This window comes from Apium graveolens, chromosome 10 (genome assembly GCF_009905375.1).
Source record: "Apium graveolens cultivar Ventura chromosome 10, ASM990537v1, whole genome shotgun sequence".
NCBI classification, from domain to species: domain Eukaryota; kingdom Viridiplantae; phylum Streptophyta; class Magnoliopsida; order Apiales; family Apiaceae; genus Apium; species Apium graveolens.
In genome coordinates this window covers 154,792,425-154,817,949 of record NC_133656.1, presented here as the reverse complement: position 1 = coordinate 154,817,949, position 25,525 = coordinate 154,792,425, and the positions used below count along the sequence as shown (strand labels likewise).

Here is a 25,525-nt window from a genome sequence, read left to right as displayed (position 1 = left end):
TCTCATATTCATGTCAAAAGGACAAACAAATAATGATTGAATTTCATACCAAATGAGATGCATCCCTCTATTGAACTCTGCTGGATGACCTTAAGTTTAGAGTTTCAAGATTCTTTTTTTACTAAACGAGTTTTAAGATTCTTGTCATAAACATGATACATCTATCTGGTAGACGTATTAGAATTTTGTTAATTGTTGACTTGCTTCTCATTTTCATTAGACGTTTTTACAAGTTACATACAGTTTATAAATTTTATCTATCCAAAAACTAAGTTCGTAATTCACTATAAAACGTGCAATTTGATCGGCCACCGCAGAATTTACCGTTCATAAATTTTATCTTAATCCGTCAATGCAAAATTCACCGTTTCATAAATTCTATCTATCTAAAGGTTCAAGTTAGTAGTTCACAAGTGTACGTGCAATTTGCTCTACCACCGTAGAATTCATCAAAATAAAAACATGTAAGCTCACTTACAAGTTACAAGGGTACTCCTTGCCAAATAGTCATGTAAGCTACAGTTATAAATGTGCTCCTTGTCAAATAGTCATGTAAGCCATATTTACAAGTTATAAATGTGCTCCTTGTCAAATAGTCATGTAAGCCACATTTACAAGTTACAAGTATGCTCCTTGCCAAATAGTCTGCAACTATCATTTTTATAGCCAGATGCTCATCTGCAGCACATTAGTTAATATTTATTTGAAGGTTGCTGCGGCATTTGGTTATCTAGTTAATTCACGTTGAAATGTTGTCCAGGAACATTGTTTCTAGTACTCCAGTCTGACTAATGATACAAATAGAACCAAAATATTGTAAATCCAAATACCTAATCCGGACAAGAAGCCTATGTAAAGTTGTCACCCTTGTTGCATAAAAAGGTAACAACCTTCTTTTTTATTTTTAGCTAAATAAAAGGTAACAACCTTTTGGCAGTGCGACATGTACTCCCTCCGTCTCAATTAATTCTTAACTTTTGAAATAAAGTGTTTGACACGCATTTTAAGGCTCTATTTATTATAATTACCTAAATTATTTTAAAAACTATTTTTGCTGGAATAAAAATTAAATGCTCAAATTTTTATTCAAAAAAAGAAAATCTTAAAAATAAATTATGAATAAGAGCCTTAAAATGCGTGTCGATGTCAGGAATGCAACATTAGTATAAAAGTCCTAGTAGTAGTATGCTATATAGTTGTAAGGGTAGTACTGTAATTTCAGAGTTAGTTAGAACTGCAGTAGTATAAATAGCAGCTCAAATGTAATTTGAGAGTATGCTTGATGAAATAACAGAAAATGGGACTTTGTTCCACAAACTTCTCTCTCCCTTCTCTCTAGGTTTTCTCTCTCTAAAATTCTGGCTTGTTCTACAAGCATTCTCTTCTCATCTTAAATCTGATATGATCTCTTCTGTTTCTCATCTTATTTCTTCTGTTTCTCACCTACATTTCTGCTTAATCTCTACTGTTTCGTTGCTGTTAAGCTGTTATCTTACTTGTTACTTCAGAAAATACCAAAAATAGACACAAATTAGGTCAGAATCTCACTCGATCTTGACAAATTGGTATCAGAGCCATATAAAACGATCAGTTACGGCTTCACCGGTCCTGTGCTATCAAAAACGAGTCCAATCATGTATCAGTGTTGCAATCCATTCAGTTTACACAGAGTTATGTTCATCACAGTTCAGGTACTCTGTTTCTCAACTGTTCTTCAGAGATCGGTTGTGATTGAGGTTGTATCTGTTGGTTTGTCTTCAGTATAGACTCGTTTTTAGTAATAGATAGTGTATGAGTGTTGAAAAAGCTAGAAAATAACAAAAAATAGTTAAATAGTGTTGTTTTGTAGATTCACCGAGTCAACTCAGTACCGAGTTTGCTATTTTCAGTTGTTTTGTGTCAAAATTGTGGTGGATCTGTGTTTGTATTGTTGAAGGAAGCTTGTTCTATGTAGTAGCTGTGATTGTGTTGCTTAGTGAAGTATAACTGTTGAATTTGTGGTAGTGAAGTTTTGTGGTAGTAGCTGAAGTGATTTAGCTTGTGAATTGGTTTGTATTGCGAAGGTGTGAGTGTTGGTGCATGTTGCCAAAGGCAATTGAAGTAGTGCACTGTAATTGTTGGATAAATTGATCATGAGAGTATTGGTTAGTTTGTGTTAGTTAATCAGTAGAAGTACTGTGCACAGGAAGTGTTTGACAATTTGACTGTGAGAAGTCAGAATTATTGTGGTAGTACAGACCTGAGAAATTCTTAGGATTAGTTATAGTAATCTGCATCAGTGCAGTTATGGCTTATGTGAGGAAGTATTATGGATATGCTGAAGCCTCCGGGCAGGAAGATAAGTCCAATAATGAACTAATGCAAGAGGTGCAACAACAAATTCTACTATACAAGGAGAGTACTAATAAGAAGCTGCAGAAAATTGAGGAATTGATTGAACTTGCTGCAGAAAAGATGAACATGTTAAGACAGATGCAAGCTAATAAAAGAGGAAAGAGTTATGTTAATCATTTTGATTGGAAGGTCAATGTTAATCATGATAGAATTATGCAACTAGAGGTTACATCAGATGCATTGCATCATCCGGAGTGGAGACTCCCTAAGGTTCAAGGATTAGAGGTTTCTGAATGGCTACAGGATGATGAGCACCAGCTGGCTGATTTTGGCAGTGGAAAAAAGACAGAGGAATGGTCAACATCTGTAGAGGAAGAAAATTCATGTGCTTCTTGGGAAGTATATACAGGGGAACCTATCTATGACGAAGAACTTGAGGAGGACCTGGATTACTGGCCAGAGAAGCAATTTATTTCAGCAGTCTTGCAAGGAGGTCACCCTGACTTTCCAAATCCCTTACCACCTGAAATCTGCACTAGTGTAGCATCAGAAGATAGTGTTAATCTATCTTATACACAAGTGATACAGGACATGAATCCATTACTGATAAAGACACCTAGTCAGTTGGAAGAGAGGATAAATAATGGATTATGCCCCTACTGCCCTACACTAGATGGTTTCCAGCATGTTTGCAAGCAAGCATGCCAATCTAAGAGAATAAAAGAGGAACCTGCAACATGGTTGGTCAACAAATCAGACAGGATAGCTGAATATGGTGACAAGACCAAGTTTGTGGAGTACAAAGGTGAAGATACAGAAGGTGTTGTTAAACAAGAGGCTTCAGTTGTCCCTACCAACATGAGAGAAGTGATTTGGAATGTTCTTTTCCGAGATGGTCCAACAACTGCAAACTCTTATGGTTGGGAACAGAAGTCTAGCCATCTTAATAGAAAGAAACTGTTTATCTTTGATCCCGGTGGTAAGGTGCAAAACGAGCAGTTAAAAAGTGCTAATCATGACTCTAAAAACATTAACCAGAGTGAGGTTCGACAAGAAACTGTAATGAAAAACTCTGCTGTTAGTCAACTTAGGCATTGGCAGGATATGGATTTTTTGGCAATAGAGCAGCAATTATTGAAGGAATCCTTTCAGTTACCGAGGAAGGTGTTCATCATTGAGATTGAGGTTCCAACTAGATTGCAAGGCCAAGGCCAGAATATTCAGAAAGGGGGTGATGGGTTTGATAAAATTGTTGATGAGATTAATCAACAATTTGTTGATTTTGGGAGAACTGGGATGATTGCACTACCATACCAGTACCAATACATGGTGCTAGAACAAGGCAGACCTCAAATATACAAGTCAATGGGACCTGCATGCCATGAAACCTCAACAAAATCTGTTGCCACATACATATTTGATCCAGGAGGAAATTCAATTTTTCTTCACAGTGTTTTACTTCTTGTCCCTAAAAGCTACCCACTAAAGGAAAGGAGAACATTGTGATGTTTTCTGCTCTCACCAATGCACTTGGTCCTGGGCAGCATCTCAAAAAACTTGTGTTATACTTCTGTGACAAGATATTACTACAATTCAAAGCTGGACAGGTCTACATGACACAGTTGAAGGATAGTTTTGAAGTGCATGATCCACCATGAGGACATGGTTAATTTTCAAGGAGGGAGGAATGTCAGGAATGCAACATTAGTATAAAAGTCCTAGTAGTAGTATACTATATAATTGTAAGGGTAGTACTGTAATTTCAGAGTTAGTTAGAACTGCAGTAGTATAAATAGCAGTTTAATTGTAATTTGAGAGTATGCTTAATGAAATAACAGAAAATGGGACTTAGTTCCACAAACTTCTCTCTCCCTTCTCTCTAGGTTTTCTCTCTCTAAAATTCTGACTTGTTCTACAAGCATTCTCTTTTCTCATCTTAAATCTGATCTGATCTCTTCTGTTTCTCACCTACATTTCTGCTTAATCTCTACTGTTTCGTTGCTGTTTGGCTGTTATCTTACTTGTTAATTTAGAAAATACCAAAAATAGACGCAAATTAGGTCAGAATCTCACTCGATCCTGACAGTCGAACTCTCCATTTCAAATGTTAAGAACCTACCGGACTGAGGGAGTATATAGATGGATGGATCAATCATTCATTTTTGCATTAAATTTTAAAAATGATAAGGTTTCCAAAGCATTCAACTCATTCAAATGGAACAGGCCATAAATGCCAATATCGACACTGCTAAACAACGCTGACACAGCCGTTAACTGAAGGTTGACAAAATCATGGTTACAACAAAGATTGTACAAGCACAAATAGCAAAAAATGATACACAACCATTAAACATCCTATACTACTAGATAGTAATGTGCATAATTACTTCTGTAGTTCTATTTTTAAATTTGGTTTTTGATCTTTAGGAACGAAGAGTATAACAACCGAATCAAAGATTCCAACTCCCTTAAACAAGCAAGGAGATGTCGGTTCTTGGATCCGAAGTTTTACTTCTCCCAGAGCTATATCCTTCCAAATAAACCTGCCACCTGTACAACAGATGAGAAAAAAAATTACTGCACATCAGCCTTAGTTCTATACAATTATAATCTGTTACGAAGTCCCAATGGATGTTGTCAACTTCATGTTGTTTGCACTAATAAGAGAAATATAATATAACATGGTCCCAGCGGCAGGCACTGAAAAGTGAAAACTTAAATGCCTTTATATAAAACATCAAGTTTCATTGGTACATTTACGCACTTTCTTTTCCATTGTCAATTAATGAACCCAATGAAATGAATTACTTGTGAGAGCCCTTGTGCAATCAACTAATTTATGTGCCTTACTAAATAAAATTAGCTAAAATGCCTAGATAACTTACAAAGTATTATGTTTGTATTTCAGGTTCCGAATTTGATCCTCCCATGTGCTTGCCATCCAATATGGTTCTATAAATATAGAAAGCTAGCATAGCACCACTGTACATAGTAACAAAGACCAATATTAGACAGCCAAAAAGATTAAAATATAAAGTGGAAAAAATTTAGTAATAACTATTACTAATTTTAGTTGCAAATCAAATTGCAGTAATAAGATATACTCATGTATTAGGAGTAATTTAAACTTGAGTGAGGATTTGGGGCTATCCTAATGATAAAGGGTAAAAAATGCAGAATAGTTTAGGGTTTGATCCTTATCAATTCCTTTTCCTCTTCAACTCCACCCTTCCCTGGTAATATGTTAAAACAAGAAACAAAAAAAAATGCAGTTTATAGTAAATAACCCACCATGCAGAACTAACAATATATTTTCAATTAATTACAACCAGTGATACTGAACTTCTGAAATGTTACTCTCCTAGGAAGATCTTCAACAAATGCCCCTAAGAGTGGACAATGTGCTTCATGGATTGAACCAAACAACTGAAGATTCTAATATTGCAATCTTCATTTTAATACAACTAGTGCTGTCATATTAAAGGACTTCTAATATTTTTTCTCCAACCCATAATTACATAAATCGGTTTTTCTTAATCATCACAAATTTTCCCTCTACTCATCTATAAAGGGTCCACAATTTTAAAGTAGATATGTTGTACTCCTAATACACACACGCACACACATTATATATCAAGCAAGTAAACTTCATTGGATAGAAACTTTGAACTATAAGAAGTTCTTAAACGAATAATATCACTAACGAAAATACAGAACTACAATTCCTAGCTAGGTGGTGTTCCAACAAAATTAATATCGTTAAATTAACAGCACTAAGAATGTATTGAACTACAATTTCTTTTTAAATATTAACACTATTGGTGACCCAATATAATACATGGAAAATACAAATTTACCTAATGAAGGCCGTCAAAAAATTGGCAAACGATGACCTCTGCAAGGAAGCGGTGTCAGAAAATGGTGCTCAAAAGTGAAACTAAAAATCAAATATAAATTTTCCCAAAAAAATGACCATAATAATCATCTTACCACAAATAAAATGCGTATGTCCCTAAGAAATAATATAGCTGCAATAGCTGCAAAAATAATAACCATTTCAACAACGTTAATAATAAACAATAAAACAGATAGTAGAACACAAATATTAAGATTCCAGTAACATTCATGCTTTTGCTGAAACTAATGTTTGAACAACTGAAAAAAATATAATTCATCATATAAAAATGTAAGACAGATGAAATCAATGAATTAGAGTAGTTGTTAAGAGATTAATAATCAATATTAGCACCTCATACCAAATGAATGCCCTATGAACATAATGCAGTTACATTAAGGAACTCTGCACCATCTAATATATACAAAGCGGGGCCTCCCACTCAAAATTCATTAGACAAACAAATTTTATACCTACAAGGCTACAACATTCTCTAAGGAGGTCGTGTAAGACTGTAAGTCACTACTCGTAAACACAACGTAGTAGTTTTTCCTAATTAATACAACACTACTCATCAGAATTTTTGGAAAAATTTATTAAAATTAGAATTCTGTTATATATCTTTATCTAGATTATGCGTCCCCCGCCTATAATAAACGTTGACTGGTTTATTTTAATATCTTTGTCATGTTGCAATTGTAGCTCTTTGTGCATCACTAGCTTCATTGTTACTTTGTACATATTTGCGCCTCACTAGTATTGGTAAAACAACACAGTTGGTCCATTACGTTAATCTCAAACCAATAGATGTACTCCTTGTTAAATTTTCAGTCTGAACATGTATCTTTGCTACCTAGGCAAAATAGCTGAAGCAATGAGCACAGATATAAATGAAAATGATAACTTAAATATAATACTCCTGAATAAAGTTCTTTACTATATATGTTCTCAGTTCTCCTATAATACATTTCTCTGTCTCCGACTCTCCATATTCAAACATATGGTTCAAAGGATCAAAAAAGAAATTATACAGAACACTAGAGCAATTTTTCCACAACCATTTCATTATAATATGAACATATTAAGTTTGATTACATAATACATGCATAAATGTTACAAGCATGTAAGGATACTGCAGATGGATGTTAAGAAATCTTATATATCTTCACTGAATATACAGAAGTACAAAACCATGTCAACAATTGTTTACATTGGTAGATGGCATGTCAAGTATTGAGTCAATACGGACCTGCTTGTCCTTTCAAGGCTGTAGATGAAGATTCTCCTCTTTTCCAAGATTGGAGACTTGAAATACTCAATACCAAGAGAGCACCTCCAAGGATAACCCCGAACCTGATGGCAGGAATGCTTCCAGTAATCATGAACGAAAGAAAACCGCCAACAGAAAGTAGCAGTCCTGCAAAATTTAAGCAACGAAGTATAAAGGTCAATTAACCAACATATAAGTCTATGATTAATTGTAATTCAAATGAGGGATTGCAACATATCATTTAAACTTGGATATAACAACTATAACATGTAAACTTACAGCAATCAGGTTGGACAACCCGAAGAAGATAAAAAAGAATAAAGAAATAACAGCAGGTTTAGGAATTTGAATCATAGATAGGGATATCTTATGTGTACCATATGGTATTCCAAGATAAAAGTCACGCACTTCAGAAATTTCATCCAAATCCTCTGTTGACGAAGCAAAAGTTTCTACAACATCTTTTACTGAAGGATTCTCTGCAGCTTTGGACAAATATTCTCTACTTTCCTCACCTACTTCCTTGGCTACCACACTCAAATCTTGCTTTGCCTTTTCTGCTTGAATCTTTAACTGCTCAGAAGCTTCTTTGAAAACAACCGCTGCTTTCTTAGAGTACTGTTCATAAGCTTCTTGTGAAACACTCTGCATCACTAATGCTTTCTCCTTAAACAAAGCTAACGTCTGTTTCCAGGCTTCTTCTGATTCGTTAGCATCCACATTGATATCACTTTTCTCCTTGGAGTCTTCAGCTTCTGATGGATTCTGATTTAACACATATATCCAATCACTTAACAGATTAATATATGAAAATCAACATCAAAAACAATAATGCTAGTCATATAGTCATAGGTAGGCTGTCTTTTAGTTCAATCTTTTCTTTCAAGTTTATAATTTATATATCAACGATGTGGTCTAACAGTGGTTCACTCTCCTTGCCAAGGTTATAAGAACAGCATTTGCATTTGTCATTCATACAGTCACACACAGTTTCAAATCAAATATCAACATCCCACCACAACAGATTATTTAAATTACAAGCAAAAACGTACAATTAAAAAATTGATATTGCCAACTTCGACAAAAAAAAGGCCAAAATTCATACAGTGGCACCCTGTACCATACACTCAACAAACAATGACACACCGCATCTCATACTTTCAATTACATTTTTTCCTATCCTCCCCTCTTTTCTTTGTAACACAAGGTCAAAACTTCCTCACCTGAGACATGGGTGTGTTGGCATCTAGAAATTAAATGCAACCGAATCGACCAGAACCAAATTTTTTTATCAAAAACAAACATTTTTACTTATTATAATGTAGCAAACTATACCCAATTCAACAAAAGTAGTAAAATTAATCAATTTAGCAACCAAATCAACTACTAGTACAAATCACCACACATATACAAACACTATAATTCCACAAACATATTACATATACAATAACAATAGAATCAAAAAATCAAGAATCAGGTATATACATACAAATACATACAAATAAATTGAAAATCAAGAAGTGGGCTAACCGATTCTTGATGAGAAGCAGCTGAAACTGAAGAAAAGAACCGATTTGAAGAAATGGGTCTGCAAAAAGAGAGATTATAAGGAGTTTTAAGCTGAAAAGACAGCGGCGGCACAGACAAGAATCTAGAAGTGGTTGTGTTGTTAAGGATACTAGGTTTAGGGTTTGTGATTGTAAAAGGTTGTAATAAACTGCCCATACTCATTGTCAACAGATTATAGATACAGAATTGAAGAAGAGATAGTGTTACAGAGAGTAGTGAATCAAATGTTAATAGCAAGAAATTCTTGATTCAACTGCTATAACACTTTGTACATTTTATTCAAATGATAATTTTATTTTATTTGAAAAATAAATATTTTAACCTTATATTTTAGTTGTCTCGTTTTTTTTTGTTTTTTTAATAAATTTACTAATTCAAACCCTTAGGGGACAAATAATATTTGAACGATTAATAAATCTGAATAGTCAATAATCTGAATATGAATGAATAATATTATTTGATAAATAAGTTAATATTTTTGAATAATATTTGTTATATATATAATATAAAGGTATAAAGATAGAACTTGAGAGAAGCTATATAATAATAGTGGGGGAGATCACCGTCTCTTTATTCATCTATCTAAGCACATGTTTACAAGATTTATATAGACTGAAATTTTGTAAGTTACAGGTAATTGAAAGGCCAAAGATTTGTACAATAATGATAAAATATGAAAGGCCAAGAGTCATACAAACACTCCCCCACTCCGCCTTGGATGACTCGCGCCAACAACATGTCTCATTAAAACCTTACTAGGAAAAACTAAGTGGGAAAAATCCTAGTGAAGGAAAAAAAGTACATGTGTTGTATAAATAATAAAATACTATGACTCCCCTCGTTTGAACATTAATATAAATGCTAACATATATCCCGAAATTTGCGCATCTCAATCTTCTGTACTAATTTCTCAAAAGGAGTTGTAAGAAGCGCCTTTATGAATAAATTTGTTGGATTCTCACATGAGCGAATCTGACAAACATCAATTTCCCATCTCTGTTGAAGTTCATGAGTGAAGAAAAATTTGGGGTCAATGTGTTCCGTTCAGTCTCCTTTGATGTAGCCTTCTCTAGTCTGAGTAATACAAGCTTCATTATCCTCAACCAATATAGTTGGACTTTCTTTACTGACCGATAGATCACATGCCTCTCGGATATGATGAGCAAGAGATCGTAGCCATACACATTCCTAACTTGCTTCATGAAGGGCCAATAACTCAGCATGGTTTGAAGAAGTTGCAGCAAGTGACTGTTTGGTAGACCGTCAAGATATTGCAGTATCACCATATGTGAATATGTAACCAGTTTGTGATCTTCCTTTGTGGGAGTCAGAACTGTTAGTGTTTGTACCCTAAAGACAACACTATTATATTTATATTATGAAACATTTGGATTATTAATTATAATTTTATGAATTATTCTTTAGTAATTTATTATATCTTTATTTTCTGCGATAAAATGTTAGATTAATAAATGTCCTCGGAATATGATATGTAAATCTATATCTCTAAGTACGTGACTTAGAAATGAGATTATGAGAATAGAATTGATATTCCTAAAAGGTCCCTAGTCAAGTATTATTGTTAAGAGACGATAATAAATACGTTAAGACTAGTGTGTTTGTTGACAGATGATTACATCTCATTGATCATAGGTATGGTGATACTGAAGTCAAAACACATGCACATGTATTAAATACATGATGCTGGATTGACCCGTTGTGAGATACTACATGTTTAACGTATCATAAGTTAATCTCACAGTGATAATGATGTATTGGTCCTTAGACCTGAAATCATTATATTTCTATACGAGAATTAATATACTTTAATACTATTGAAAGTTATCCTTGACAGGGTAATCATAAAAGTAGACATTAGGTATATTATGAATCGTATGAGAAATAAGAATGATCTAGATGAGATTTAGCCCTTCTATATTTAGGGAGTGATATTATTGGTCTCTTGATTGGGTAAGACTATAAAATGCATGGTCGTGCTTAAATACTGATTTGTTTAATAGTTTTACTCATTGATCAAGGAAATAAGGATTAAACGCTTGCAAAGGATGACACAATACATGCCTCGAGTTTAATCTATAATATAAGGCTAAAGGGATTATATTACATTGTACATTATTCATGAAAAGTTTAATTGAATCACCAATTATTATTATTACTTGGGGAACAATGATGTATTACTAGATGCCACTCATTGTTTATAATTTTATTATTGAAAAATAAAATTATTGTCAACGTAATAATAACCTAAAGGGTCACACACAGGGAACTTTTAAACGGAGTGTTATTTAAATTATGAGCTTGAATATTTTTTTATTATTAATCGAATTTAATTATTAAATTAATTAAGTGAGACTTGATTAATTATATATATATATTAGAATTCGAATTTAATAATAATATAAACCCAAAACAGAATGGGTCTTTTAGAAGCCCATTAGGTTTAGGGTTAGGCCATAATCCCCTCTCCCCTATATATACATTAAGTTGTAAAATTTTAGGGTCAGAATTTGCATCACGTTTTTAGAGAAAAACCCTAACAGCTTTACATCCTAGAGAGGTTAGAGAGAAAGAGAGAGAGAGAGGAAGAGGCAACCAAATCGGCTAGTACCGGCTCCGGTGATCGTTGGACGATCGGACATTCGTGTGGATACCTTTGGAGAGCAGATCTTCGCAAGGAGGGCTGCCGTGGTTCATCAAGATCAGGGCGTCCATTACAATCAGAAGGAAAGCTTTATTAAGGTACATGATCCTATTCTCTATAATCATCCAGTATTTATATATAGATCCTGCGGTAGGGATTCAAAATTTTTGATTTTCCATTGCGTTATAGGGCTCGAATCCCTGACAACGGTATCCGAGTTATGTGTATAATGGGATGATTTGGTTACGTGTTTGACAGTTTTTCAATATATTAAGCATGAATCAGATCCGCCATGTATGTATGTGATACGGTTTATGTGTGAGATTTAATATGCATGTTGTTATGTTGATTTATGATCGAACTGTTATGTAGAGCTTTCTGGATATTCACGTGATGTATATGCATATGTTGATATTACCAAGTTATATTATGTCATGACTGATTAGTATGCGATTTGTATGTTATGCATGATATCTGGTTTATAAATATTGATCTAAACTGTTAGACAGATAGTGTATTGACATGATCTGTTAAACGGGGAATGATTAATGTGTATATGATACATACTTCTGAAACTGCATATGATGCAGTAGGGGTACAGACTGGTTCAGATATGATCTGTAGTTCTGAAATTGAGATTTATGTACTAGACTAGTCTTCCGTTGATGCACAGAACTGATTATCTGTTGATGGATTTATCCATTGATAGATTTATCCGTTGATAGATTTATCCGTTGATAGATTTATCCGTTGATGGATTTATCCATTGATGGAATTATCCGTTGATGGAATTATTCGTTGATGGATTTATCCGTTGATGGATTTGTGCATTATCCGTTGAAACTACATTTGATACAGTAGTGGCAGAGGCTGGTTAAGATATAATCTTTAGTTATGAAATTGATATTTCTGTCCAAGACTGGTCTTACGAAATAAAAATTTCTTCTTCGAGCTGACCTGGCAGCTCGACCCCATCCGGGGTCTGCCGCTCCCGGAACCCCGCTATATTTTGTTTTTCTCAAGTTCTTTATTTGTTTACTTGAGCATGGTGTTGGTTATGGCCTTAAGATCTTTATATTAAAGTTTATGGTTTTGGTTTTATAAATACGACTTGCATGTCGTTTTCATTATTGTTGTAACTATTTAACCTCGAATATAACTCGAGTTTTCTTATGTAAGTACATTAGTATAGGTTGTTTTATGTAATGTACTTCAAGAAGGCATGATCCATGAGGAGAAGCAACTATCGAGACAAGAAGAATGAAGACTTGTAATTGTAATTGTATTTATATTATTCACCATAGATTGACCTTGGTCCTTTCATTATCTTGAAAGGATCACATAGGATAAAGTCCATAACCAAGCATGTTTACATACCGCACTTTACATATTGATGTATGAATGTATGTATAGAATAGTTAATGATGCATGCTTTAATTAGATTAATCATGCATGAATGTATGTATTGGATACGTCACCCATGTCATGCTTGCTAAACAAGATAAAATCTGTAACGATTCAAGATTTTAAAATTTACAAACGATTATGAGATTCTCGTGTTTATGAAACACGGAATGAAATACGAATCTTCTTTATTTCCGACATGGGACGATTTTGTCAACAACGGGTTCATTGAACTTGTAAGGCTGTGGGTTTTAAGCGAGACCAGTGTGACTCATCCACTTCCTGGAAATCAAACCATTGACGAGTATTGATTCGAAGTATTTTATTCAAGGAGAAATTGGAAATCTCTTTCTGATGGGATCATGATCGTTATAATACTAACAAAACCTTAATGTTTATGTTAAGTTATTTAGATGCCTTCCAATATGTCCAACGTGTTGACCCCTGGATCGATAAAGAGTGGATTCGCCAGAGCGAAGTACTCCCATCTATCGTGTGACGGCATGTTGAAGTATATGATACTTTTTAGACCTTTGGGTTTGACTTAACTAAGTTACCACAATAGGATTGTGAACTTAGAGGCATAGAGTTTGGTGAGATTTATTGGATAAATATGAATAATTGTTGTTCCACTAAACTATCCAAGAGTTATATAGTAGATATAATTGATAAATGTTATCTACCTTATTAAATCATGTTTTAAGAGTAAAGCCAAAGTTGAACTAAAATGTTGTGAAATTTGGATCTTGGATCACTAGAAAGTATATAGAAGATTTTCTTTCCGAATTAATAATTAGGGCTATTAATTTGATAAAAATAGTGGGAGATATATATTTTGAATATATATAAATAATCACTTGAACATAATTTAATAATCATCTGTAGACTAATTGATCTTATGCACTTAAACATTATAGATATCAAAATGGCAAACAATTCAAACAACTTCTCTGTGCGATCAGTCCTTGAGAAGGACAAGCTGACAGGAATAAATTTCCTTGACTGGCAGAGGAACTTGAGGGTTATCCTCAAACAAGAGCGCAAGCTCTATGTAATTGATATCCCTCGTCATGCACCTCTCCCTGAAGGAGCATCCCGTACTCAACATAATATTTATCAGAAATATATCGATGATGACACGGATGTTCAATGTCTCATGTTAGCGACCATGAGTGCTAAACTTCAGAAATAACATGAGAATATGGATTCTTATGATATGATTGAGCACCTTAAACGTATGTTTGAAGGACAGGCTCGTCAGGAGAGGTTTGATACTTTCAAATCGTTGCATGCATATAAGCAGGGTGAACGTGATCCGGTTGGACTGCATTTTCTAAGAATAATAGGGTATATGGAGTATCTTGCCAAGTTGGGTGCCCTAATTGCTATGGAGCACCAGATTGATCTTATTTTGCAATCTTTAAACAACAACTATTCTCAATTTGTGATAAATTACAATATGAATGAGATAGATAAGAACCCCACCGAATTATTGGCTATGTTGAAAACTGCTGAGACCAACGTTCAGAAGGCGTCCCTTGCTCCCATGTTGATGGGGAATAAGGGGAAGGCCAAGGAAAGGGTAAATAGAAAGGCAAGAGGAAGATGGGATCTAAATCTAATGCCAATCTAAAACCTGTTCCGACCAAGGCTTTGAAGCCTAAATGTGGTGTTCCATAGGTTGGTGATTGTCACTATTGCAAGAAACCAGGTCATTGGAAGAGGAACTATCATGCTTAGTTGGAGGAGCTGAAGAAGAAAAAGAAGAAGAAGAAGAAGAAGATGAAGAAGGATGCTATTACTACTTTTGATTCAGGTATTTATGTTATAGAAGTCAACTTGTCTACTTCTACATCTTGGGTATTAGATACTAGATGTGGTTCTCACATTTGTATAAATGTGCAGGAACTGCAGGGAAGTAGGACATTGGCGAAGGGGAAGTCGACCTACGAGTTGGCAATGGAGCAAATGTTTTACTTTAGCTATAGGGACTTATCGTTTATCATTGCCCACTGGGCTTGTTTTAGAACTTGATAACTATTTTAACGTGCCTGCGATTTGCAGAAACATTATTTCGGTTTCTTGTTTGGACAAGAAAGGTTTTTCATTTTTGATTTAGAATAATAGTTGTTCCTTTTCATTCAATAATGTTACCTATAGGGTTGCCCGTTTGTTTAATGATTTGTATGTTCTTGATTTGGATACTTCTCTCTATAACATAAATAGTGATAATAAACGTATCAGGATGAAAGACTCAAATCAAACATACCTTTGGCATTGTCGTTTAGGTCACATGAATGAGAAACGCATTTCCAAATTACATAAAGATGGTTACTTGGATAAGTTTGATTTTGAATCATACGAAGAATGCAAATCTTGTCTCATTGGCAAAATGGCTAAAGCTCCTTTTACCGGACAAGGTGAAAGGGCCACCGAACGATCAAGACTTATACATAGTGATGTATGTGGTCCAATGCGTACGATGGCAAGAGGTGGCTTTTACTATTTCATTACATTTACTGACGATTTTAGTAGATATGGATATATGTATCTTTGAAGAACAAATCCGATTCTTTTGAAAAGTTCAAAGAATACAAGGCTGAAGTGGAAAAGCAAATAGGGGAAAGTATAAAAGTTCTACGATCAGATTATGGAGGAGAATACTTAAGCCTCGAGTTTAAAGGTTTCTTGAAGAAGTGTGGTATCGTATAACAACTTACTCCTCCTAGAATGCCTCAATGGAATGGAGTTTCTGAGGGGAGAAATCGTACATTGTTGGACATGGTGCGATCAATAATGAGTCTAGCAGATCTTCCAATAAGTTTCTAGGATTATGCTCTAGAAACGGCTGCGTATACACTAAACCGAGTTCCAACTAAATCGGTTCAAAAGACTCCATATGAGATATGGACTGAGAAACGTCACAACATGTCGTTTATAAAAGTATGGGGATGCGAAGCGTTTGTGAAACGCTTGGTGTCTGACAAGCTGGGACCAAAATCAGATAAATGTTATTTTATGGGATATCCTGAAGAAACTAAAGGATATAGTTTCTATAATTCTACCAAGAACAAAGTGTTTGTTGCTTGAACCGCTGTATTTCTCGAAAGAGAATTACCTTCCAAGAAAATCAGTGGAAGGACTATAGATCTCGATGAAGATCGAGTTGGACAAAATAACATTGAACCAGAGTTGGAAAGTGGGTAGGGAGTACATTAAGATGTTCTTGCTCTGGAAACACAGGTTGTTCGTAGATCTAGTAGGGCTCGTCATAAGCCAGAGAGATATTATGGATTTCTCTTGACTCAAGATGATGATGTAATGCTCATAGACAATAATGAGCCTCTTACCTACCAAGAAGCTATGAACAGTCCACACTCCGAGAGATGGCTAGAGGCCATGAAATCCGAAATGGAATCCATGTATCAAAATAAAGTATGGACTTTAGTTGATCTACCTGAAGGGGTAAAACCTATAGGGTGCAAGTGGGTTTTCTAGAAGAAAACTGACATGGATGGTAAAGTACAGACCTATAAAGCGCGACTAGTGGCAAAAGGTTTCAAACAAATTCATGGTATGGACTATGATGAGACCTTTTCACCAGTTGCTATGGTCAAGTCCATCAGGATTTTGCTAGCAATAGATGCTTACTACGACTATGAGATTTGGCAAATGGATGTCAAAATCGCTTTCTTAAATGGGAGCCTTGAAGTGGATGTATACATGATACAACTTGAGGGTTTTATCGATCCCAAGTTTGCTAAGATGGTCTGTAAGTTGCTTCGATCTTTATATGGATTGAAGCAAGCCTCAAATAGATGGAATCGTCGTTTTGATAAAACAATCAAAGATTTTGGCTTTATTCAAAATGAAGATGAACCATATCTTTACAAGAAGGTTAGTGGGAGTCATGTGGCATTCCTAGTACTATATGTAGATGACATATTACTAATAGGACATACATTCTCTACAGACTGTTAAGACTTTGTTGGGAAATAGTTTCTCCATGAAGGATTTAGGCGATGCTACCTGTATATTAGGGATCAAGATCTATAGAGATAGATCAAGAAATTTAATCGGCCTAAGTCAGAGTACATACATTGATAAAGTATTGCATCATTTTGGGATACAAGAGGCAAAAAGAGGATATGTCCCAATGTCTCAGGGGATATTGATCTCAAAAGATAACTGCCCTAAATCATTAGATGATAAGGGTCGTATGAGCAAAGTTCCATATGCTTCGGCAATTGAATCTATAATGTATACGATGATATGTACTCGTCCTAATGTTTCGTATGCCTTGAGCATGACGAGCAGATACCAGTCTAATCCTGGTGAGGGTCACTGGACAGCTGTCAAGAATATTATTAAGTACTTGAAGAGGACTAAAGATTCATTCTTGGTGTATGGAGGAGATGAGAAGCTAGTTGTAAAGGGTTACATTGACGCTAGCTTCCAGAAAGACAGAGACGATTCAGTATCTCAGTCAGGTTTTGTGTTTCACCTTAATAGATGTGCTGTAAGCTGGAAGAGTTCACAACAAGAGACCGTAGTTGATTCTACATTAGAAGCTGAGTATATTGCTGCCAGTGAAGCAGCCAAGGAGGCTGTTTGGATACGGAAATTCATAACGGACTTGGTGTGGTTCCATCGATCACAGATTTGGTTGATCTTTACTGTGATAATAATGGAGCCATCGCGCAGACTAAAGAACCAAGGTCCCATTCCCGGACAAGGCATATACTTATGAGATATCACCTTCTTCGAGAGATTAATGAATGAGGAGATACATATATGTAAAGTGCATACTGATGATAATGTTGCAGACCCACTGACCAAGGCTTTGTTGCAGCAAAATCACGAAGGTCATACTAGTTTCATGGATATTAGATACATTGGTGATTGACTCTAGTGCAAGCGGGAGATTGTTAGCGTTTGTGCCCTAGAGACAACACTATTGTTTATATTATGAAATATTTGGATTATTAATTATGATTCTACGGATTATTCTTTAGTAATTTATTATATCTTTATTTTCTGCGATAAAATATTAAATTAATAAATGTCCTTGGAATATGATATGTAAATTTATATCTCTAAGTACGTGACTTAGAAATGAGATTACGAGAATAGTATTGATATTCCTAAAGGTCCCTAGTCAAGTATTATTGTTAAGGGACAATAATAAATATGTTGAGACTAGTGTATTTGTTGACTGATGATCACATCTCATTGATCATAGGTATGGTGATACTGAAGTCAAAACACAGGCACATGTATTAAATACATGGTGCTGGATTGACCCGTTGTGAGATACTACATGTTTAATGTGTCATAAGTTAATCTCTCCCCTATATATACATTAAGATGTATAATTTTTGGGTTAGAAGTAACATCATGTTTTTAGAGAAAAACCTTAGCAACTCTACATCCTAGAGAGGCTAGAGAGAAAGAGAGAGAGGAAGAGGCAACCAAATCGGCTAGTACTGACTCTGGTGATCGTTGAACGATCGGACGTTCGTGTGGATACTTTTGGAGAACAGATCTTCGCAAAGAGGGCTGCTGTGGTTCATCAAGATCAGGGCGTCCATTACAATCAGAAGGAAAGCTTTATTAAGTTACATGATCCTATTCTCCATAATCATCCAATATTTATACATAAATCATACGGTAGGGATTCAATATTTTTTATTTTCTGCTGCGTTATAGTGCTCGAATCCCTGACAAGAACGGTATGCAGCATCCGTGTAGCCAATTTGTTCTGCCTTTGAATATTTAGAATAAAATCCATTGTTCCTCGAAGAAATCTAAAAATATGTTTCACACCAATCCAATGTCTACGAGTTGGAGCAGAACTATGCATTGCCAGTAAATTAACAGAAAATGCAATATCCAAACGTGTACAATTAGCAAGATACATTAGTGCGCCAATGGCACTAAGATACGGTACTTCGGGACCAAGTAGTTCTTCTCCTTTTTCTCTTGGACGGAATGGATCCTTCTTCTTTTCAAGTGATCACACAATCATGGGTGTACTGACTGGATACGCTTTATCCATGATAAATCGTTTAAGGACCTTATCAATATATGTAGACTGGTGGACGAAGATTCCATTTGATAAATGTTCAACTTGAAAACCAAGACAGAGTTTTGTAGTCTTTCATTTTGAATTCATTCTTTAAGTATGCAACCGTCTCATCCAGTTCATCAGGAGTTCCAATGGTGTTTAAATCATCAACATAAACTGTGATAATAATAAATACTCCTTTCGTCCTTTTAATAAAGACACATGGACAAATGACATTATTAACATATCCTTCTTTCATGAGGTACTCACTGAGACGATTATACCACATTCTTCCAGATTGCTTTAACCCATACAAGGATCTACTCAACTTGATTGAGTATAATTCTCGAGGTTTGAAATTACACGATTCCGGCATTTTCAATTCTTTAGGGATTTTCATGTATATATCATTATTAAGTGACCAATATAAATAAGCAGTCACAACATCCATTAAATTCATTTGGAGCCCTTCTAAAACTGATAAACTGAGTAAAAATCTAAATGTTGTTGAATCCATTATCGGGAAATAAGTCTCTTTATAATCAATTCCCGGTCTCTGCGAGAAGCCTTACGCAACAAGACATGATTTGTATCTTACAACTTCATTTTTCTCATTTTTACGCAAAAACACCCATCTATATACAACGGGTTTTACACCTGCAGATGTCTGGACAATAGGTCCAAAAACTTGACATTTTTCAAGTGATTTTAATTCTGCTTCAGTAGCTTCTTTCCACTTTGTCCAATCATATCTTCTTTTACATTCATAGATCGATCTAGGTTCATGATCCTTGATTTCCTCAATAATATCAAGTGCAGCTGCATATACAAATATATCATCCATAACAATTTCTTTTTTATTCCGCTTTTTTCCCGAAATGACATAATTTATCGAGATCTCTTCGTTGTCAACAATTTTAGGTGTTTGATCATCTTTTGAAGACGTCTCTTCAGTGATCAATTTGATTTCCTTTGAAATGATGTCATTTGGTGTACCAACCTCTTTATCAATTTTCCTTGTTTTTCTTAGAGTTTTATCCTTGAATCCAATAGGTCTACCACACTTTTGGCGTGCTTTTGATTCATTTGCTAGCATGATTTTATTCTCTTCATCAGGAAGTTTAATTTTATAAGGAACATTGGCAGCTGGTATATGTGATTTTGTCACGGTCTTGACATCAGTAAATGCATCAGGCAATCTATTTGCGACTTCTTGTAGGTGGATAATCTTTTGAACTTCAAATTCACATTGATTTATGTGATGATCATAATGAGACAGGGATTCTGCATTCCACAAAATTTTTTGCTTTTCTTTTTTAAATTGTATCTTATCTCCCCCTAATGCAGGAAAAATTGTCTCATCAAATTGACAATCGGCAAATCTTTCCCTGAATAAATCACTAGTCAAAGGCTCCAAATATTTAATAATCGAGGGAGAATCAAATCCAATATATACCCCTAATCTTCTTTGGGGTCCCATTTTTGTTCGATGGGGAGGAGATATCGGAACATAAACTGCACACCCAAAAATTTTCAAGTGAGAGATATTTGGTTCTTTACCATTTACCAGTTGTATTGTGAAATACTTATGATAAGAAGTCGATCTTAACCGAACTAAAGAAGCCGCATGTAAAATCGCGTTCTCATAAGTAAAGGTCTAACAATCAGTTGTAGCCTCTTAATGAAAGATTCGGCTAGACCATTTTGAGTGTGTACGTAGGCAACACAATGTTTTACTTCAATCCCAATTGACATACAATAATCATTAAAATATTGGCATGCAAATTCTCAGGCATTTTCCAATCTTATTTTCTTTATATTATGATCAGGAAATTGTGCTCTTAGTCGAATGATTTGAGCAAAGAGTCGTGCAAAAGAAACATTATGAGTGGACAATAAACTAACATGCGACCATCGTGTTGATGCATCAATGAGTACCATAAATTATTGAAATGGCCCACTAGATGGGGTAATTGGTCCACATATATCTCCTTGTATTCGCTCCAAAAATTTTGGGCATTCAATTACAACGTTTACTGGAGATGGTCTTGTTATAAATTTTTTTGAAAACAAGTAACACATAATAAATCTTTAGACAAAGGAACAATTTTGTTCTTAAGTGGGTGTCCATTTGAATTTTCTATAATCCTTCGCATCATTGTTGAACCCGGATGACCCAAACGATCATGCATTATATTGAAATTAGCAAGGTCCAATAATTTCTTGTTTATCACCATATAGGACTCAACTGGATTTATAAAGGTGTAATACAATCCAGATTTATATGAGGGGAGCTTTTCCATTAATTTTTTCACCCCTGAAACAACTGATGTAATATACAAAAATTCTTCATCATTTTCATTTGTTATCTCAATGCAATAACTATTTTTACGTATATTTTTAAAACTCAAAAGATTTTTTTTGATCTGGAAGAAAACATTGCATCATCGATAGTTAATTGTGTACCATTAGGTAACACTATGTTTGCTCTTCTGGAGCCCTCAATAAGATCTGATGCACCAGATATGGTGTTAACATTAGCTTTAGCTAGCATTAGATGCGAAAAATATTTTTGGTTTTTCAATATTGTGTATGTTGTTGCACTATCCGCTAAGCAAAGTGACTCCTAATCTTTTATAGCACATGAAGTGAGGCTGCTGGCCATTTTTCTTCACAGGAATAATATAAAAATTAAAAATGCAATATCTCAAACATTTCATTGATAATAAGATAAGAAACGTATAATGATAGTAAAAGTTCAAACATAACGCTTAGAGTTTAAATTAATACAAAAAAGCTTAACAAGACAAGGCCTTAATATTCTAATTATTATCAGTGTTATCACCACCAAGTTTGACCATCTCCACATTTCCATCTTCGAAAAAATCAGCCACTTCCATGTGAGTAGAGTTGAAAGTGGAAATTTGATTTCCTCCTCCAAGGTGTGCTTCAAGATGGGCATTGCCCAAAGGATCACTTTGTTCAGTAAAATTAGTCTCCACACCTTTCAAAGAAGCTTGATAAAGATCAACAAGGTGCTTGGAGGTACGACTCTAATGGCCTTTCATCCCACAACGATGACAAGTGCTTTCAACCTTCTTATCCATTATACTTCCTTTGTACTTTTCCTCATTTTTTGACCACTTCTGGTGGTCAGGTTTCTTAAAATTTGAGAATTTTTTGTGATCATGACCTCGACCACGTCCAAAACCACGTCTGTTGTAAAAGACATGCTTGTACTTTAACAAGACTAATACAACTTGTCAACCCTAAGTTAGTTGTATTTTTATCTAAATTTGTATTTTATACTTGTAACACTTGAAGTCTGTAAAAATGCAAAGGAGCAGACTAAAGTCTTTTTTCTAAAATAGTATCAAGCCTAAGGATTCTATCTGGAAGAAGATCAAGAAGATCATGCCTTAAAAGAATTTTGAAAAATCTTGGAGTTGAATAAATCTGTTTTGGAGAAAAATGTCTTAAGTCAAGATCGCTACAAGTCACAGATTCAATGTTATAGATCTACTCGACGGATGAGCTATATATCTACTCGATGGATGAACAACATCTACTCGACGGATGAGCAATATCTACTCGACAGATAAGCTATATATCTACTCGATGGATGAGCTATATATCTACTCAACGGATAAGCAATATCCACCGGGAGTAGAGAAGTCAGGAAAGCTACTCGAGAACTCAAAAAGATATCGACAAGTCATTCTTTCACTAGAGAACTCAGAGTTATTGACAAGTCTATATCCATTCGAGAACTCAGAGATATCTACAAGTCAAGTGAAGTCATGAAGACTAGAGATCTCGATGAGCTGAAGACCTCTACAAGCCAAACTCATTATGGAGTACTAGAGATCTCGATAAGCCATTCTATTAATTCAAACTGGAGATCTCGAGGTACAGTCTCAAAGTACAGAATTGCAGATCAGTTTAATATCCAAGATAAACAATGAACAAACAATCCAACCGCCGGATTGACAAGTCTACAAAAAGCTGCTTGAAGTGTGTGCAAGATCAATGGCAAAGATTAACTGACGGAGAAAGATTAAAGTAAACACGAGATGCTAAAGATATGCTAAGCCATAAATGGAAGATTTGCTTTTCTATAAATAGAAATGACAAGTGACAGTTTAGAAAAGCTAATAACATATTTATTATCCATTGTGTAAACCAGCAGTTAACTGAGCTATAAAGTTAACATTGGTCCTCTAGTTAGAAGTACAATTTAGATCAAAAAAGTTCTTGTAACACTCTCGAGAAGAAGCTGAGCTCTTTAACTTCGAAGAGCTTAGAAATTTTGTAGCAAAACATCTTAATTTTTAATACAAAATTTAAGTGAGTTTTGAAGATCTGTGTTCTTTATTTTGTGCAAGTTTAATTCTGCATGAACACTTTTCTATACAAGATTTAATTTACTTTGTTCAACCAGTATCTTTCAAGAAAAGCCTAAAATCAGAAAAACACATTCACCCCCCCTATGTGTGTGATTCATTACCTAACAAGTGGTATCAGAGCAAAATCTGAAAGAAAACAGATTCAAGATCTTGGAAGAATGAATACACAGAAAATCAGTAGCATCAAAATTCCTACCTTTGACAAAGCTAACTACACTCTTTGAAAAAAGAAAATGATGATGTTTATCAGGATGGCAAATCCATTCTACATTCAGATCCTCAAGAATGGACCCTTCATTCCTATGGTAAGGGTTGAGTAATCTACAGATAGAGACATTGTCATACCAGCTCATTATGCCCCAAAAGATCCTGATGAGTATACAGATCCTGAAAAGGAGAAGGTTTCCCTGGATAGCAGCTTGCAAATTATATTGATTCAGTTACTTGACAATGTGATGTACAACAATATTATCAACTGTGACACTGCCAAGCAGATATGGGAAAAGATTGAGATACTGTGTGAAGAAACTGAGGAGGTTAGATCCAATCAAAGAAGGATACTGATTTCACAGTATGAGGGTTTCATGGCTAAGCCTAAGGAAAGCATTACTGATGTGTTTGAAAGATTCAACAAGCTGATAAATGACTTGCAGCTTCATGACAAATACTATGAAGCTGAAGAAGTGAATCTAAAGTTCTTGCTTACTCTCCCTGACCATTTGGAACAAAAAATCTCAGCAATTAGGGAAGGAAGAGACTTGAGCAGAATAACTCTGGAAGTTCTGTATGGGATTCTTAAAACATATGAACTAGAAATGATTCAAAGGTAATCGCTGAGGTCTGGTCAAGGACATGTTGTGGATGGCTCAAGTGCTTAAATTGTTAATGAAAGCCACTCATTCAATAATGAACTAAGATACCAAACTTCAGATGCCTTATCAAGTGAGCAGAGAACAAATGATTCACAGGAGCAAGCCATATTAGAGTTGAAAAAGGATGAGTTTTACACTCTTGAAAAACTGGATGAGCTAGATCAGTCTATGGCCTATCTAGCTAGAAAATTCTCTAACATTAGAGTAAAGAAGCCAAGGTACTTCATGAATAAAGGACAATCCTTCAACAAAGACAACAACTGGAAAGAGAAAGTGAAGTACAATTCTGACAGCAAGAGTGGTTATAAAACTGGATCTACTGACAGATCTAAAATAAGGTGCTTCAATTGTGATGAACTAGGCCACTTTGCTAAAGAATGCAGGAAACCCAAAAAGGCAAAGAAAGACAAAGCTTATCTTGAACTGGAAGCAAAGTATGAAGCTCTTCTGAAAAAGCAACAGAGCAAAGCTTACATTACAGAGGGAAAGAGTTGGGATGATTCAGATAATGATGAAGATGAGGAAGTTGGAAACTATGCTCTAATGGCCTTGGAGCAAGGTGAATCATCCTCATCAAAAGGACAAACACCAATTCTTACCACTATTGATTTAAACGTAAATTATTACAAGGAAACTGTTAAAAAGATGAGCACATAAATGTTTCACATTCACACGAGCATGGTTGCTGCTAATGAAGAAGTTAGCAGTTTAACAAAGATAAATAAGAAGCTCGAGAGTGAGAAGCAAGAAACTGAATTGTTGCTGGTTGAGCTTGAAGCTTTAAAACAAGAAAATGCTTATCTCAAGAACAAGCTCAAGTGTGCAAATGAAATTGAAGCAGTGTTAAGGGAGAAGGTAGAAAATAATGAAGTAAAGATGAAATCTTTCAGAAATGCATTTGAACTGGTTGAACAGTATCATGAGAAGAATAAGCCATGTGCAAACATTTCTATTGGCCTTGACTATGAAGACATGAGTGACGGAAAGATGACTGTAGGTGACAAAGGGAAAGCCACGAAGACTGAGAATGCTCCAACCTTTTTGAA

The 25,525-nt window shown here is 34.9% G+C and overlaps 1 protein-coding gene across 1 annotated transcript; it reads right to left on the bottom strand.

Annotated features, from left to right (window-relative positions):
- Positions 1-4,521: 4,521 nt before the first annotated feature.
- Positions 4,522-9,338, bottom strand: LOC141692657 (protein FATTY ACID EXPORT 3, chloroplastic-like). The gene is made up of 7 exons (XM_074497566.1): positions 9,030-9,338; positions 7,877-8,264; positions 7,479-7,646; positions 6,325-6,371; positions 6,192-6,229; positions 5,220-5,316; positions 4,522-4,884 (listed from the first exon to the last, which is right to left on the bottom strand). The coding sequence occupies exons 1-6, from the start codon at positions 9,228-9,230 to the stop codon at positions 5,226-5,228; spliced, it is 933 nt and encodes a 310-aa protein (XP_074353667.1). The 5' UTR covers positions 9,231-9,338; the 3' UTR covers positions 4,522-4,884; positions 5,220-5,225.
- Positions 9,339-25,525: the final 16,187 nt, after the last annotated feature.

Excerpts from the sequence above, each read along its gene's own strand:
- LOC141692657 (XM_074497566.1), bottom strand. The coding sequence starts at position 9,230 with ATGAGTATGGGCAGTTTATTACAACCTTTTACAATCACAAACCCTAAA. Across the intron at positions 6,230-6,324 it reads ACATACGCATTTTATTTGTG|AGGTCATCGTTTGCCAATTT; the intron begins GTAAGATGATTA and ends GCTTCCTTGCAG. Across the intron at positions 5,317-6,191 it reads TTTTTGACGGCCTTCATTAG|TGGTGCTATGCTAGCTTTCT; the intron begins GTAAATTTGTAT and ends TACTATGTACAG.